The sequence below is a fragment of the Vitis riparia genome, chromosome 19 (genome assembly GCF_004353265.1).
Source record: "Vitis riparia cultivar Riparia Gloire de Montpellier isolate 1030 chromosome 19, EGFV_Vit.rip_1.0, whole genome shotgun sequence".
NCBI lineage: Eukaryota > Viridiplantae > Streptophyta > Magnoliopsida > Vitales > Vitaceae > Vitis > Vitis riparia.
The window spans coordinates 8,196,353-8,208,266 of record NC_048449.1 but is presented as its reverse complement, the minus strand read 5'-3'; the positions used below and the strand labels follow the sequence as shown (position 1 = coordinate 8,208,266).

The following is an 11,914-nucleotide window of genomic DNA, read 5'->3' as shown; positions in this document are numbered from 1 at the left end:
TTAATAAAAATACGTACATTCTTAACAAAATATACATACATTTTTTTAAGGGTGAACTAGGACCTTATTAAGCCTTATTAAGGTTTAAATATTCATTTGTGAAACCTCGAGAATGAATTTGAGCTCTCCCCTAACCTCAAAGGCCGATTTCAAAGCACATATACATCCTTAAAATATATATATATATATATATATATATATATATATATGCATCTTTAAGAAAAATGCGTATATTTTTTTAAAGGTAAATTGAGACCCAAATTAAGCCTTATTAGGGCTTAAATAGTCATTTTTGGAACCTTGGGAGAGCATCACCATAGATTTTGGATGAGTCAAAAGGCTATGGATCGATCATAGTGATAATAGACAAGTTATCTAAGTATGCAACTTTTAGAGCAGCTCCTACAGATTGCACTATAAAGGAGACGACAAGGTTATTCCTAAAGCATGTTATCAAGTACTAATAAAAACATCATTAGTGATCCCAACCTGTACTTTACTAGTAAGTTCTAGACAAAGCTTTTTAAGATGATGGGGGTCTAAGCTTCACTTCTCTACCAGCTTTCATTCATAAACAGATGAGGCATTTTGTGAGTGCTAATAAGAGGGATTAGGCTAAGTTATTAGATGTGACCTAGTTTTCTTGCAATCTACAAAGAAGTAAGGCAACCAACAAGAGCCTATTCGAGCTAACTACATGGTAACAATTATTAACTTCTCACACTTTTGTAATGGGCTATTGGGAAAAGGTCCAAAAGCTTTCAAGCTTACTAGGGGTGGCAAGAGCAAGTTGACATAGCTTGCTCATACTTGGACAAGGCCGCTAAAAGGATGAAGAGATGGCTTGACAATAAGAAGCGACACACCAAGTATCAAGTGGGCGACATGTGCTTGTTAAGCTACTCTCTCAGCAATTTAAGTCTCTAAGGTCAGTGCATAAAGGCCTTGTGAAAAGATATGAAGGCCTCTTCCTTATACTTGGGAGAGTCAACAAGGTGTCCTACAGGGTCGAGCAAGAGGTTAATAGTTCATCTTGTTTTCCATGCTAGTTACTTAAAGCCTTATCATGAAGAGAAGGATGATCCAAGTTGTAAAGTATAAAAAAAGGAAGTCAACGGTTGTTGTGACCTTATACGACAAGGAAGCCAAGCACATCATTGCAGGTCAAGTCATTAGGGGATGAGGTGTACCTTTTATGATATAATACTTAGTTAAATGGAAGAAACTACAAAAGAATGAGGCTAGTTGAGAACTTACATATATAATGTGGTAGTTCTAAGAGTAAACCAAGAGGTTCTGAGTAGAAGGAACAATGATTACTCTTGTAGCATTGTGGGAAAGAGTGTTACAACCTGCTTGAAATGTCTCTTACTTAAGTTTTTAAAGAAGAGTAGGAAGCGTTTAGAACCATTTAGAATCATTTACACGTCTCTACTAGTGGAGAAGTGTAGAAGATTCTAAAGAAACTTGGAGACACCCATGCATTTCTACACAAGGATGGAAGATAAGGAAAAAGGTGTGGAGAATTCTGTAAAGTTCCAGATATGTCTTGTACATATCTTGTATATGGTATTTGTATAGAACATTTTAGAGAATTCTAAAAATGTAAGAAACTTTTGAAGGTTCTAAAGAGTTCATTAGGTATCTATAAATAACGGATAGCCTCATTTGGTCAAAACACAAAGCACTTGAGAGCATTTTAAGCCTTGTAAAGCATTCTAATGTAATAGAAGTCTCATATTTCCAAACACTCTAAGTATTACTTTCTCGGTTATTCATAATGTTTGAGTTGATTCAAGTTGCTTAGCATAAAAAGCTAAGTTTAAGGAAAGGTTAACTTAGCAATGTTGGCTTAAGTTATCTAAGTGTTGCATGTGAACTTAGGAAACACCTAAGTCTATGACATATGAATATGGACAAGCCCTAAAACCAAATAGATCACCTAATAGGGTATTCTCTCAATCTATGACAATCCTACTTAGCAATCCACTCAACCAAGCTACCACCATTACAAAAATCCATCAAGATGTTGTAGTAGGTCTTATTATCAACCTTTACTAAGTGATCTCATTGCCATAACAATGAACAACATGAGCATTTCGTTTCAAGTCACACAGAATCTTCATCACCCTTTTAAGAGAAGATGAGAGGGAGATTTTAGCAAACTTAGACAATAAAGTTAGTCAAGACAATGTTCAACCCATCATCATTAACAAATACAACAATAGGGTTCTAGACGTCGCAAAGGAAACGATATTGAAACTACCTTTGCCCATATCATGTTTCTAAATCCAAACGACCCTATTGTCTCCACATAGACTCTAACAACCTTATTTCCACATAGACTTTTCATTGCATGTTTGACAACATTGCACTGTTTGCCCATGGTTTGCTACTTTTTAGCATGTTTAGTTGGGTTTGTTACCTTTGTTATCTTCAAGATGAAGTAGAAGATGATGAGGACAATAGAGAATTCAACTTTGAACATAACCTACGCCAACCTTTTCTTCTCTTCCATCATTGACTAATGAAGAAGAAAGAGCCTTATTAAAAGTAAATGAGGTTTTTATAAGGTTTAGAAACACAAATTAATAAAAAACTGTTTTGTAGTGAGATTGAAAATAGAAAATTCACGGAATATATATTTTGTATAAAAAAAAATCTAACAAAATGTTTAATTTATATAAAATATTTTATAATATAATTTAATATGAAAATTGAATAATACGGTACAATATTCATTTATTATATTATAGAATTATTTACTTTATTACTTATTACATCAATATTTGGTAATATTATAATTATTATTCAAATTACTTCGACTATGTTATTGAGAAAATAAAGGCTAATCTTAAAAGAGAAAACACCTAAGAGGAGGAGTGAATTGGGATTTTAAAAAAATATTTTTAAACACAACAAATTTAAGTACAAGATGAGCAAATATAAAAAGATAAGGTAAGAGAAATCAAACTCAAATTTTATAGTGGTTCGACACTTCCTTGCCTACATCCATTCTCCTCAAGCTCTTAATTGAGTGGGGGTTCCACTAACTTGAAACTTAAACCAAACTTCTAATCACCTTTACACTTGAATTCCGACTCCAATGGGCCCTTACACAATCTCTTCAAGTCTCAACTCACTTGAAGGCTATATCACTCAAATAAGATGTTTAAGTCTCTCAACCTAGCTTAACAATGGCTTAAATACAACTCAAGGCTAAGATGAATCACAAGGTGTACTAATATGTAAATGGAGATTTAATGTACCAAGAAAAGAATGAGAGCTTGTAAGGCAAAAATAAGTAGGTAAACAAATAAATGCAAGTGTTCACTTGCTCATAAATGAAGTGGAAATTTCTATTTATAGGTTTCTAACCTTGGGAGCTAAAAAACCAAAAAGCAGTCTCGACTGGTCGAGCTGGGGATTGACTAGTTCACTAGCCATTGGAGCATTTAATGCTTGACAGGTGACCGTTACCCTTGACCGGGAAGACAAATACCTTAACCGGGAAGGAAAGACTACTGGAAGAGATAGAGTATTTTGCACCTCTAGACTGGACCTCAACCGGGAATATGTAACTGGTCAACCGGTACCCTGGCCGATTGAGCGGTTGGCCAGTGCCTCGATCGGTTCACCATTTTTTGCCTGAAAACCTATCTTTTTCTGGTCTTTTTGGTTATACCACTTAGGCAAGGTCTTTAGGTAAAATTATATGTCAATTTTGAAACATTTTGCCTATGGTTTATTTGATAGATTTTGAATTTTGATGGAAATGTAACTTTAAAGCATAAACCAAGTTTTTCAAATATGCATGAAATGATATGTAAATCCTAAGTGCACCCACACATTCATCTTACATATGTTTCCTATGATTGAAGGTCTTCTAAAAGTCTTGATCTTGCATCCATTAGGTCATTTGATGAAATTTTAAACTAACACATGAAATTCTTCATAATTCAAACCAATTAGTAGTTTAATCATGGCTTGTTATCATCAAAATATGATTAAGAGAACCCTTGGGCTAACACTTATCATCATCAATTAATTTTATTTATATTATAATATTATGTTATTTTTATATTTACTTTAAACATGAAAAAAAACCTTATTATTACTATTAATATTAAGGGTATTATTGGTTTCAATAGTACTAATACACTTATAATAAATCCTTTTTGTCCTATTTTTCTAAATTTCCTACATATAAGAGTTTAACTTGAGAAGATTAGGGATTTCTTTTAAGTGTTTTTAGAGCTTTTATATTAATTTACTACTTAAAAATCACGTTATATTTTATAAAATATAACATAAAAAAATTTAAATGAAAAAGCTTATATTCAATGAATATCTCTTGGTATTAATGAATTAATAACAAATTCATATTCATATATCTTTCAATGATTTTATGAGATGTTGAAGTGTTAAAAAAAATATAAGTTTTATTTTAAATTTATGATTTTATTTGTTATATGATAATGTTAATATTTATTATCTTATTATATTGATAATAACTAATTCTCTATATTCTCTCATGATCTAATATCAAACTAAGGGTTAAAGACAATGAAATAAACAAGAAAAATATGAGAGAGAAAACCTTAACCCTAGGAGAGGTCTTTGTTCTCATCTTGCTCTCAACATCACTTTTTTTTTTTTTAGTTTGCTTTTAAAAATAATAGACAAATGTCTCTGCCTTTTTTGATAACTAATTTTAAGAATAATTTTATGTTCTTTAGAAAAAACAATGAAAATTGGTTTTATAATTAAAAAATAAAAAAATACTTTTTAATCTTAAAAACAAAAAAAATATGATATTTTCAAATAATATGACATTATAAGATAATTAATTATTTTTTAAAATTTGTTTTAAAAAAGAATTATACAAATATGAAAAATGATTAAAAATAAAACACTACAAATAAAATTATTTTAAAAATATGTTTAAAAACATAAAAGAAAAGGTTAAAAACATTTTAGGGATTCAAATGGACTTTATTCCATAAAACATTTTAAAAAAAAATTTTAATTATTTTTTATAACACTTTGTAAACAAACCCTTAAGTTTGTTTCCAAAAAAAAAAAAAATCTTTTTTTATTAAAATTTATTCTAAAAAATTCCAAACAAAAAAAAAAATTATTTGGTAATTAATAAAAAATAGTTTTTTATTTTTAAAAACAAAAAATGGAATATTTTATATAACATCTTTCAAATTTTCAAATGTTTTCGGTTATTTTTTAAGAACTATTTTAAAAAATAATTATACAAATACAAGAGAATGACTAAAAATAAAAATAAAGTATTATAAATAAAAAATTACTTTTAAATCATATTTAAAAATAAAAAATATATTTTAATAACAATTTAAGTTTTCAAACAACCTTTTATTTTACAAAATATGGTATAAAAGTTTTTAAAAAAGATTTTCCAAAAGATATTTTAAAATTCTTTTCAAATAGTCTTTTTTCTATTTTAAAATTAAGAAAAATATTTTAAATTACTTGATGAAATAGACTTTAGAATTTTTTTTTACTCAGTTTTTAAAAGAATTTGTTTTGTAAAAAAAAAATTTAGTGTAAAAGGAAAAATATTATTTGTTATTATAAACACCATTTTAAAATTTTATACAAAAAAATATATCTCAAAAATACTTTCCAAACAGTCTCAAACTCCCCATCAAAACGCAGCGTTTTGTGGATGACACACCCTCAAAACGCAGCGTTCCAACCTCCGCCTGCAAAATCACGCCTCACCAGATCGCTAACTCTGAGAGAACCACATCGCAGCCGACGTAGCAGCCAACATGAACACTGACATTACCGCCTCCGAGAAGCCGCAGTACCCTGTTATAGACCGGAATCCTCCCCTCACCAAGGTTGTCGGCAACTTCAGCGCTCTCGATTACCTTAGATTCGTCACCATCACCGGCGTCTCAGTTACAGTTGGCTACCTATCCGGTACTCTCTATTTCTTTGCTCTGAAAACGAGGGGAATTGAAAATTGATTCGAGTTTGGAAAAACCCACCTCTGTTTTGCTCTCAAAATGGAGGAAAAGTGGAAAAGATTTGATTGTGGAAAAACCCGATTCAGATATAGGGTAAAAGTTGTGTTGGTTGTGGTTGTCTGAAAGTATGAGTTTTTTCTCGGTTCCAAACAAATAAAAAAAAAAAATCGAATTTGGAAAAGGCCCCATTCCAATTCAAATAGAGGGCTCATAGTGGTGTTTTTTTGTGGTTGACTGAAGGGTTGGATTTTTGATCGGGTTGCAGAAAGTGAAAAGAAAGAGTAAATTTGTCTCAGCAACCAAACAGAGTGTAAACGTGTGTGATTCTGGTGTTGGGTCTAAATCCCTGTTAGTTTCTGAGAAACGAGAGAAAATGTAGAATCTTTTTCTCACATCTTAATGTTTCTTTACTCCATTTGGGTTGCTTAGTAAACGAAGGAAAGTTGGTGAAAAGAAAAAGGTTGGATTTTGGGTTGTTATTGTTTTGATTGCAAAAATGAAACAACTTTACCAATTAATGTGTTAGTTTCAGTTGAATGAAACCAGAGATTCATAAATTTATTCTAGTTTATTTTCTTAGTATCAAAACAGAGTGTAGGCTTGTAATTTTCTGAATGTTCCTTTCTCTGCAATGGTGATTGATCTACAGGAATAAAGCCTAACATCAGGGGACCTTCAATGGTGACTGGTGGTTTAATTGGTATCATGGGGGGATTCATGTATGCGTACCAAAACTCTGCTGGGAGGCTCATGGGCTTCTTCCCTAACGAAGATGAGGTAGCACGATATAAGAAATAGGGACTGCTTTTTCGGGTATTTGGTTTGGATTTAGCAAAGGAATTGAAGCAAACATTTGGGCATTTTGAGTTTTGCTAGCCATTTGGTGATATGCGAATAATTCGATATTCTTGTTGCTTGTAACCTTTGTCAGTTTAAATTCTATACTCTGTTTTGTTGAGGCGATGCTCCATCGAAACTGTTCTTGTTGGACCCTTCAATGGTTTGATGTTTGCTTTTTCTGCTCACCCTTTAAGAGTCTTATGTCCATCTTGGAATAAAATTGGTGCTGGGTGGTTTTGATTTTCTGAAGATTGATTATCAATGACAAATTTTCAAAAGAAATAGTCTATGCCAAATATGAAATATCTTTGAATTTATTTGAATTTTTGTCAATGGGTAATGACCTGATCAGAGAGATCATCTGCAAGCCTCAAAAATCTGGTCTTTGTTTTCTTCTTTAATCATCAAATACCTGCTCTTTACCTACAGCACAAACTGAGAAAATGGCTTTTCAAGTTGTTATAAAATTTGGCTCTGCAATTGACTTGAGCTGGATATCTTTAACTTGGCCTTTTAGATTCACCTGCATTCATTAGGTCCTTTACCACATTCATCATGCATGGTCTTAACAAATGTGGGTTTAAGATCATTGTCTTGGATGATGTATATGTTGTAACATTTTACTCCGCTTATGTAGTGCTTCCTCTTTTTATTTTGAATTTCATTTTGTGGAAGCCTTTTGAGAATACTAAGTTGCTGTAGTGAGATATACTTCTATAAAATATTTTTGCTTTAGTTTCTCTGTTTCTGCAAAAGTTTGCTTGGCAGATTGTTGACAACTGGGGTTTATTATGTACACCATATGCTAAGCACCAAAATTGTATTTGAAGATAAAAATAGTAAGTTTATAAAATGATTTTTATTGAGCCAATTGATTTCTGATAGACAGTAGTATTTGTAATCTTTCAAAGATTTGAGACCATGCATGGAAGGAAATGGTTGACTTAGAAGACAAGTTGATCCAAAAGAATGTAGTAATATTTTGAGTTTTAAGACTAGTTGTTAAAAACTTACAATAGAATGATACATATTTTATAAAAATCAATACGTATTGTAATCTATATCTTATCTTAATGTATTTTGTGATACAGGCACACACAATACAAGATACGATGCATAATACAACAATATAACCATATACACACCTTCAACTATTTTTTATAATTTTTAAAAGAATTATTATATTAATCATTTAAACCTTTTTAATACTTAAAAAGTTAGAATTGATCATAAAAATGAGGGAAAGAAGGAGAGGTAAAATAATCTTATAGGAAAAGCTACATTCTTATTGTCTGAGACTATATTAGAAATTAAGTAAATTTATTCTTATGATGAATTTTGAAGAATTTTCATTCGAATGATATGAATGTTGATGTTGAAAATGATGGTGACCGATGGATAAAAACTTTTGCTTAATATATTAGTTTTTGTTCTTTGGGATTTTTTTTTTCAATGGGAAAGGAATGACAACGAACATGAAAAGTCGGAACTTCAGGATGACACATAAACACACACACACACACACACATATATATATATATATCAATAACATAAATAAATACATATGCATAATTAGAATTTGGAACTAGGAATCAAATCTAAAATAAGTTTATTTTTATGGATTTTGTGATGAACTGATACATTAAACTCATATTTTATTGAATCGAACTTTTCAAAACTCTAGTATTTAATAGTTTCATATGTTATGACATTGTTTAACTCTTTAAATCTTACTATCTTTCATCAAACTGGTTATATATTATTTTATACTTCATACTACTACTATAGATGCACATGTATGCACATTTATTTCTATTGTTTTTTCCATATTAAAAAAATTCCAAAATACAATATGGAAAAAAAAAAACAAAAAAAAAAACAATACACAATACATTTTATGAGTTAACAACTATGGTTTTAAGAATTTCAATTCTATTTATTTATACAGTTTGAAGCAGATGTTTAGAGAGGCAAGTTATTTCTGGCTTAAAAAGAAGGCATATGTTGTTAAACATGGATTGCAGATATGATTTTTTTTAGCAGGTTCACTTGGAGCAAAACTATGAATGGTATTATTGGGTTGGAATTTGGAGAGAAGAGAAGCCTTGCTTTTGTTGTATAAAATTTCTTGGAACTATGAATGATATTATTGACTTAGGATGGACTTTGGTGAAGGGTGAAGCTTGATTTTGTTTTATACAAGTTCTTAATACTTGGTAATTTGTCTATCATCAGAACATTTATGAACTCCAGAGTAATTTTTCAGTATTTGGGCAAGACTAGAGATCACAAACCTAGTCTATGCTGTGGGTTTTGTCAGCAACTTTGGTGATGTGGTTTGGGATTTGGGATATCCTCTGTTTTGAGTTCTTAGAATGGCTTCCACTAATATAGAAGTGAATGATTTTTCTGATGTCTCAGCAATTAGGTATAAAACAGTGCATCACAAGAGATAACTGATAGACCTATAATCAAGCTAATGCAGACTCTGGAAATTCAGTAATCCATCTCTGCTGTTCACCAATGTTGTGCACCTTTGGAATTTGCTCCATACCAACATCTTCTAGAATTGTATGGAAAGGATAATTGGGATTTTTGGCTCTCCCTGAAAAGAATCATGCATCTACAAACCCATCTCAATCTTTCTGGCTTTTGTTTCGGAAGTTGGTTGATTGGGTTGGAATATGGGGAATTATGGTTACTGAATTCATGGATAGTCTGTGGAATGCAATCCTGTTTAGATGTTTAAAAATGGCAGGGGAAAAAAATGGTAGGCAAAAAGGGCATCTAGTAGCAGCTGAGGACACAGGGCAACTGCAAAACTCAGCCGACTCTTCAGGTACATACCATGTATAAACCTTAGCGAGTAAGGAGGAATTTAAAGAAGCTTGAGCTCAAAACACACTCCCAAAGTCTCCAATGGTGTTAGATCCATCCATGAAGAAGAAGAAAGACATTGATGATGAATAGTACCACCATATCCAAGCTTGTGAGGGCTTCCTCCGTTATCAATGGGGAGGTCACGCCAAAAGCCACATCTACAAGTAATGCAGAGGCAGCAACATAAGCTCACTTCCAACTTGGGCCTGAGTCTTTGGACATGGCACAAGCTACCATCCCAAAATCACCACACTGAAAACAAAAACTGATATCTGTTAATGTAGCATAAGATTAAGAGTGGATTTAAAATGAATTATTTCTATAATTCTGTTTTTTTTGTTCACAAGCAAACATAAGCTTACACTTTCAATAAACTAATTTCACGGAGGAAGCCATTCTTTTGAAAAAAGAAGAAAAAAATTGCTTAAATGTAAAGCTGTGATTGGCCACTTAAGGTGGACCCTCACTAGATTGGATGTGTGGTTGGCGCGAACCCAAACGAACGAAACTGCCGTGGACCAATTTGAACTGCCAACACTCACAGACTCATCTCCTTCCTCCACAAAGTGACTGCTCAGCTTTAAACCCAGAAACCATAACCATGGAAGCTTCGTTATCTTCTTCACATGTTCTTGCCTTTTCCAGCTCCAACACCTGCTCAAGAAGCTCAGTATCAGTGCCCTCTAAATCTGCTGTCAGTTTCATTAGCAGAAGCAACCTTTTGCGTAAATCTCGCCGACAAACAGCAAGAGTTTCAGTGGTCAACGATGTCTCTGCTGTGGCAGACCCGGCTCAGGTGGAGGTCACCTGGCAGATTGTCGTTGGAGTCATAGGTAATTCCTTCAAAATTTGAGCCTGGGGTTTTATAAATTTGCCTTAACGCTAGATGGTCAAATTAAGCACAGTGGAGTGGAGGATTTTTTTCCTACGTTTTCTCATTAACAAAACATAATTCAAGCCAGTTCCTTTTCTCTATTGTCTTCACACTTTTTTTTTTTTTTTGAACTTTCTCTTTAAATTCTGCAGCTGGAGTGACTCCTTTTATTGTGGCAGGGATCGAGTTCAGCAAAAGAATTGTGAGTATCTTGTAGGCTAATTTTACCCTTTAAATCTTCATTCATGGTGCTTGAAATAATTGATTTGAGTACTGATTGAGTTCATAAATCACTTCTGCCAAACCTCTTTGATATGGAAACGATGAGCTCAACTTGGTCTCTAATAGACAAGTAATGAATGGGAAAGCTCACTATTAGTGACTTAAATAAATTTAGGGAGACTTGTAGGAAATTTGGGTTAAATGAGGAAAGAAAACCAGGAGGAATATGCAGAATTATGAGTGAAGAGGGTATTTCAAACCCAATAAGATCATGAACTTATAGATTATGCTAGTTCACCATCTTCTCACATGAATGTATGATAATTGAGATAATACCTTTGTATGGTTCATTGACACAGAATATGAAGTTGTTTTTACATTCTATGCCAGGTTGCCCAGAAGAGATGTGGGGTATGTGGAGGATCAGGGCTTGTTCTGAGGGACAAATACTACTTCCGGTGCCCTGGCTGTGGTATGATTTTCAACACTAGTTCACTCTGTTCTTTCTTAACCTGAATTACAATCGCGCATTTTCTGTTGATATCTTGTTAAACTGATAATCACTCATTTCTTGATTGGTTTGGTGGTAGGTGGATTTCTCCCATGGCAATCATGGAAGAGATTTTTTTCTGGTTAATTTCTCTGGTTTTCAACCATAGAAGGTTGAGTTAAGTATACAAGTTTGGAAACCGAAAAACGCAGGGAAGGTGATGCTTTTATAGTCCCTTGACTCCCAAGTTGCTGGATAGACCGGAAGAGGAGAATGCAGTGGACAGTTAATTCCATTGATGTATATGCAAGGAACCTTACATAATAACAAGAATACTCATTGATGAGCATGTCTACCTTATATTTTCTCTACATCATGTCATATGCTGACAATTTCAGTTAGTGGTAAGCCTTGTAAAATCAAATTTAGGGATAGATTGGAAGAACTAGTGTTGCTACTGATATTGAAACATATAATTTCAATGGCCTGCCACATATGCTAGGAAGGGGGTGTGGCAATTCTTAGTCTCGATGATACAGAAATTTGGTTGTTGTGCAGCAAGGTACTTATTGTTGAAGAAATTAGACTGGTTTTTAGACTAAA

At 32.6% G+C, this 11,914-nt stretch overlaps 2 protein-coding genes across 3 annotated transcripts; both read left to right on the top strand.

Annotated features, from left to right (window-relative positions):
- The first annotated feature begins 5,731 nt into the window (after window positions 1-5,731).
- On the top strand, window positions 5,732-7,094 carry LOC117908542. Its single transcript, XM_034822179.1, has 2 exons — window positions 5,732-5,958; window positions 6,655-7,094. Exons 1-2 carry the CDS (start codon window positions 5,805-5,807, stop codon window positions 6,801-6,803), a joined length of 303 nt encoding a protein of 100 aa, XP_034678070.1. The 5' UTR covers window positions 5,732-5,804; the 3' UTR covers window positions 6,804-7,094.
- A 1,666-nt stretch (window positions 7,095-8,760) lies between these two features.
- On the top strand, window positions 8,761-11,654 carry LOC117908684. Of its 2 annotated transcripts, none has more exons than XM_034822356.1 (4): window positions 8,761-10,558; window positions 10,779-10,801; window positions 11,212-11,293; window positions 11,412-11,654. In XM_034822356.1, exons 1-4 carry the CDS (start codon window positions 10,201-10,203, stop codon window positions 11,456-11,458), a joined length of 510 nt encoding a protein of 169 aa, XP_034678247.1. In that variant the 5' UTR covers window positions 8,761-10,200; the 3' UTR covers window positions 11,459-11,654. The 2 variants fall into 2 exon arrangements, with proteins under 2 accessions (XP_034678247.1, XP_034678246.1); XM_034822355.1 differs by having other exon boundaries at window positions 8,769-10,558; window positions 10,752-10,801.
- The last annotated feature ends 260 nt before the right edge of the window (window positions 11,655-11,914 follow it).

Bases quoted from the DNA above. Each gene is read 5' to 3' on its own strand.
- LOC117908542 (XM_034822179.1), top strand. From the start codon at position 5,805: ATGAACACTGACATTACCGCCTCCGAGAAGCCGCAGTACCCTGTTATA. The intron at 5,959-6,654 runs GTACTCTCTATT...ATTGATCTACAG, and splicing joins TACAGTTGGCTACCTATCCG to GAATAAAGCCTAACATCAGG.
- LOC117908684 (XM_034822355.1), top strand. From the start codon at position 10,201: ATGTGTGGTTGGCGCGAACCCAAACGAACGAAACTGCCGTGGACCAAT. The intron at 10,802-11,211 runs GTGAGTATCTTG...ATTCTATGCCAG, and splicing joins TCGAGTTCAGCAAAAGAATT to GTTGCCCAGAAGAGATGTGG. The intron at 11,294-11,411 runs GTATGATTTTCA...GTTTGGTGGTAG, and splicing joins CTTCCGGTGCCCTGGCTGTG to GTGGATTTCTCCCATGGCAA.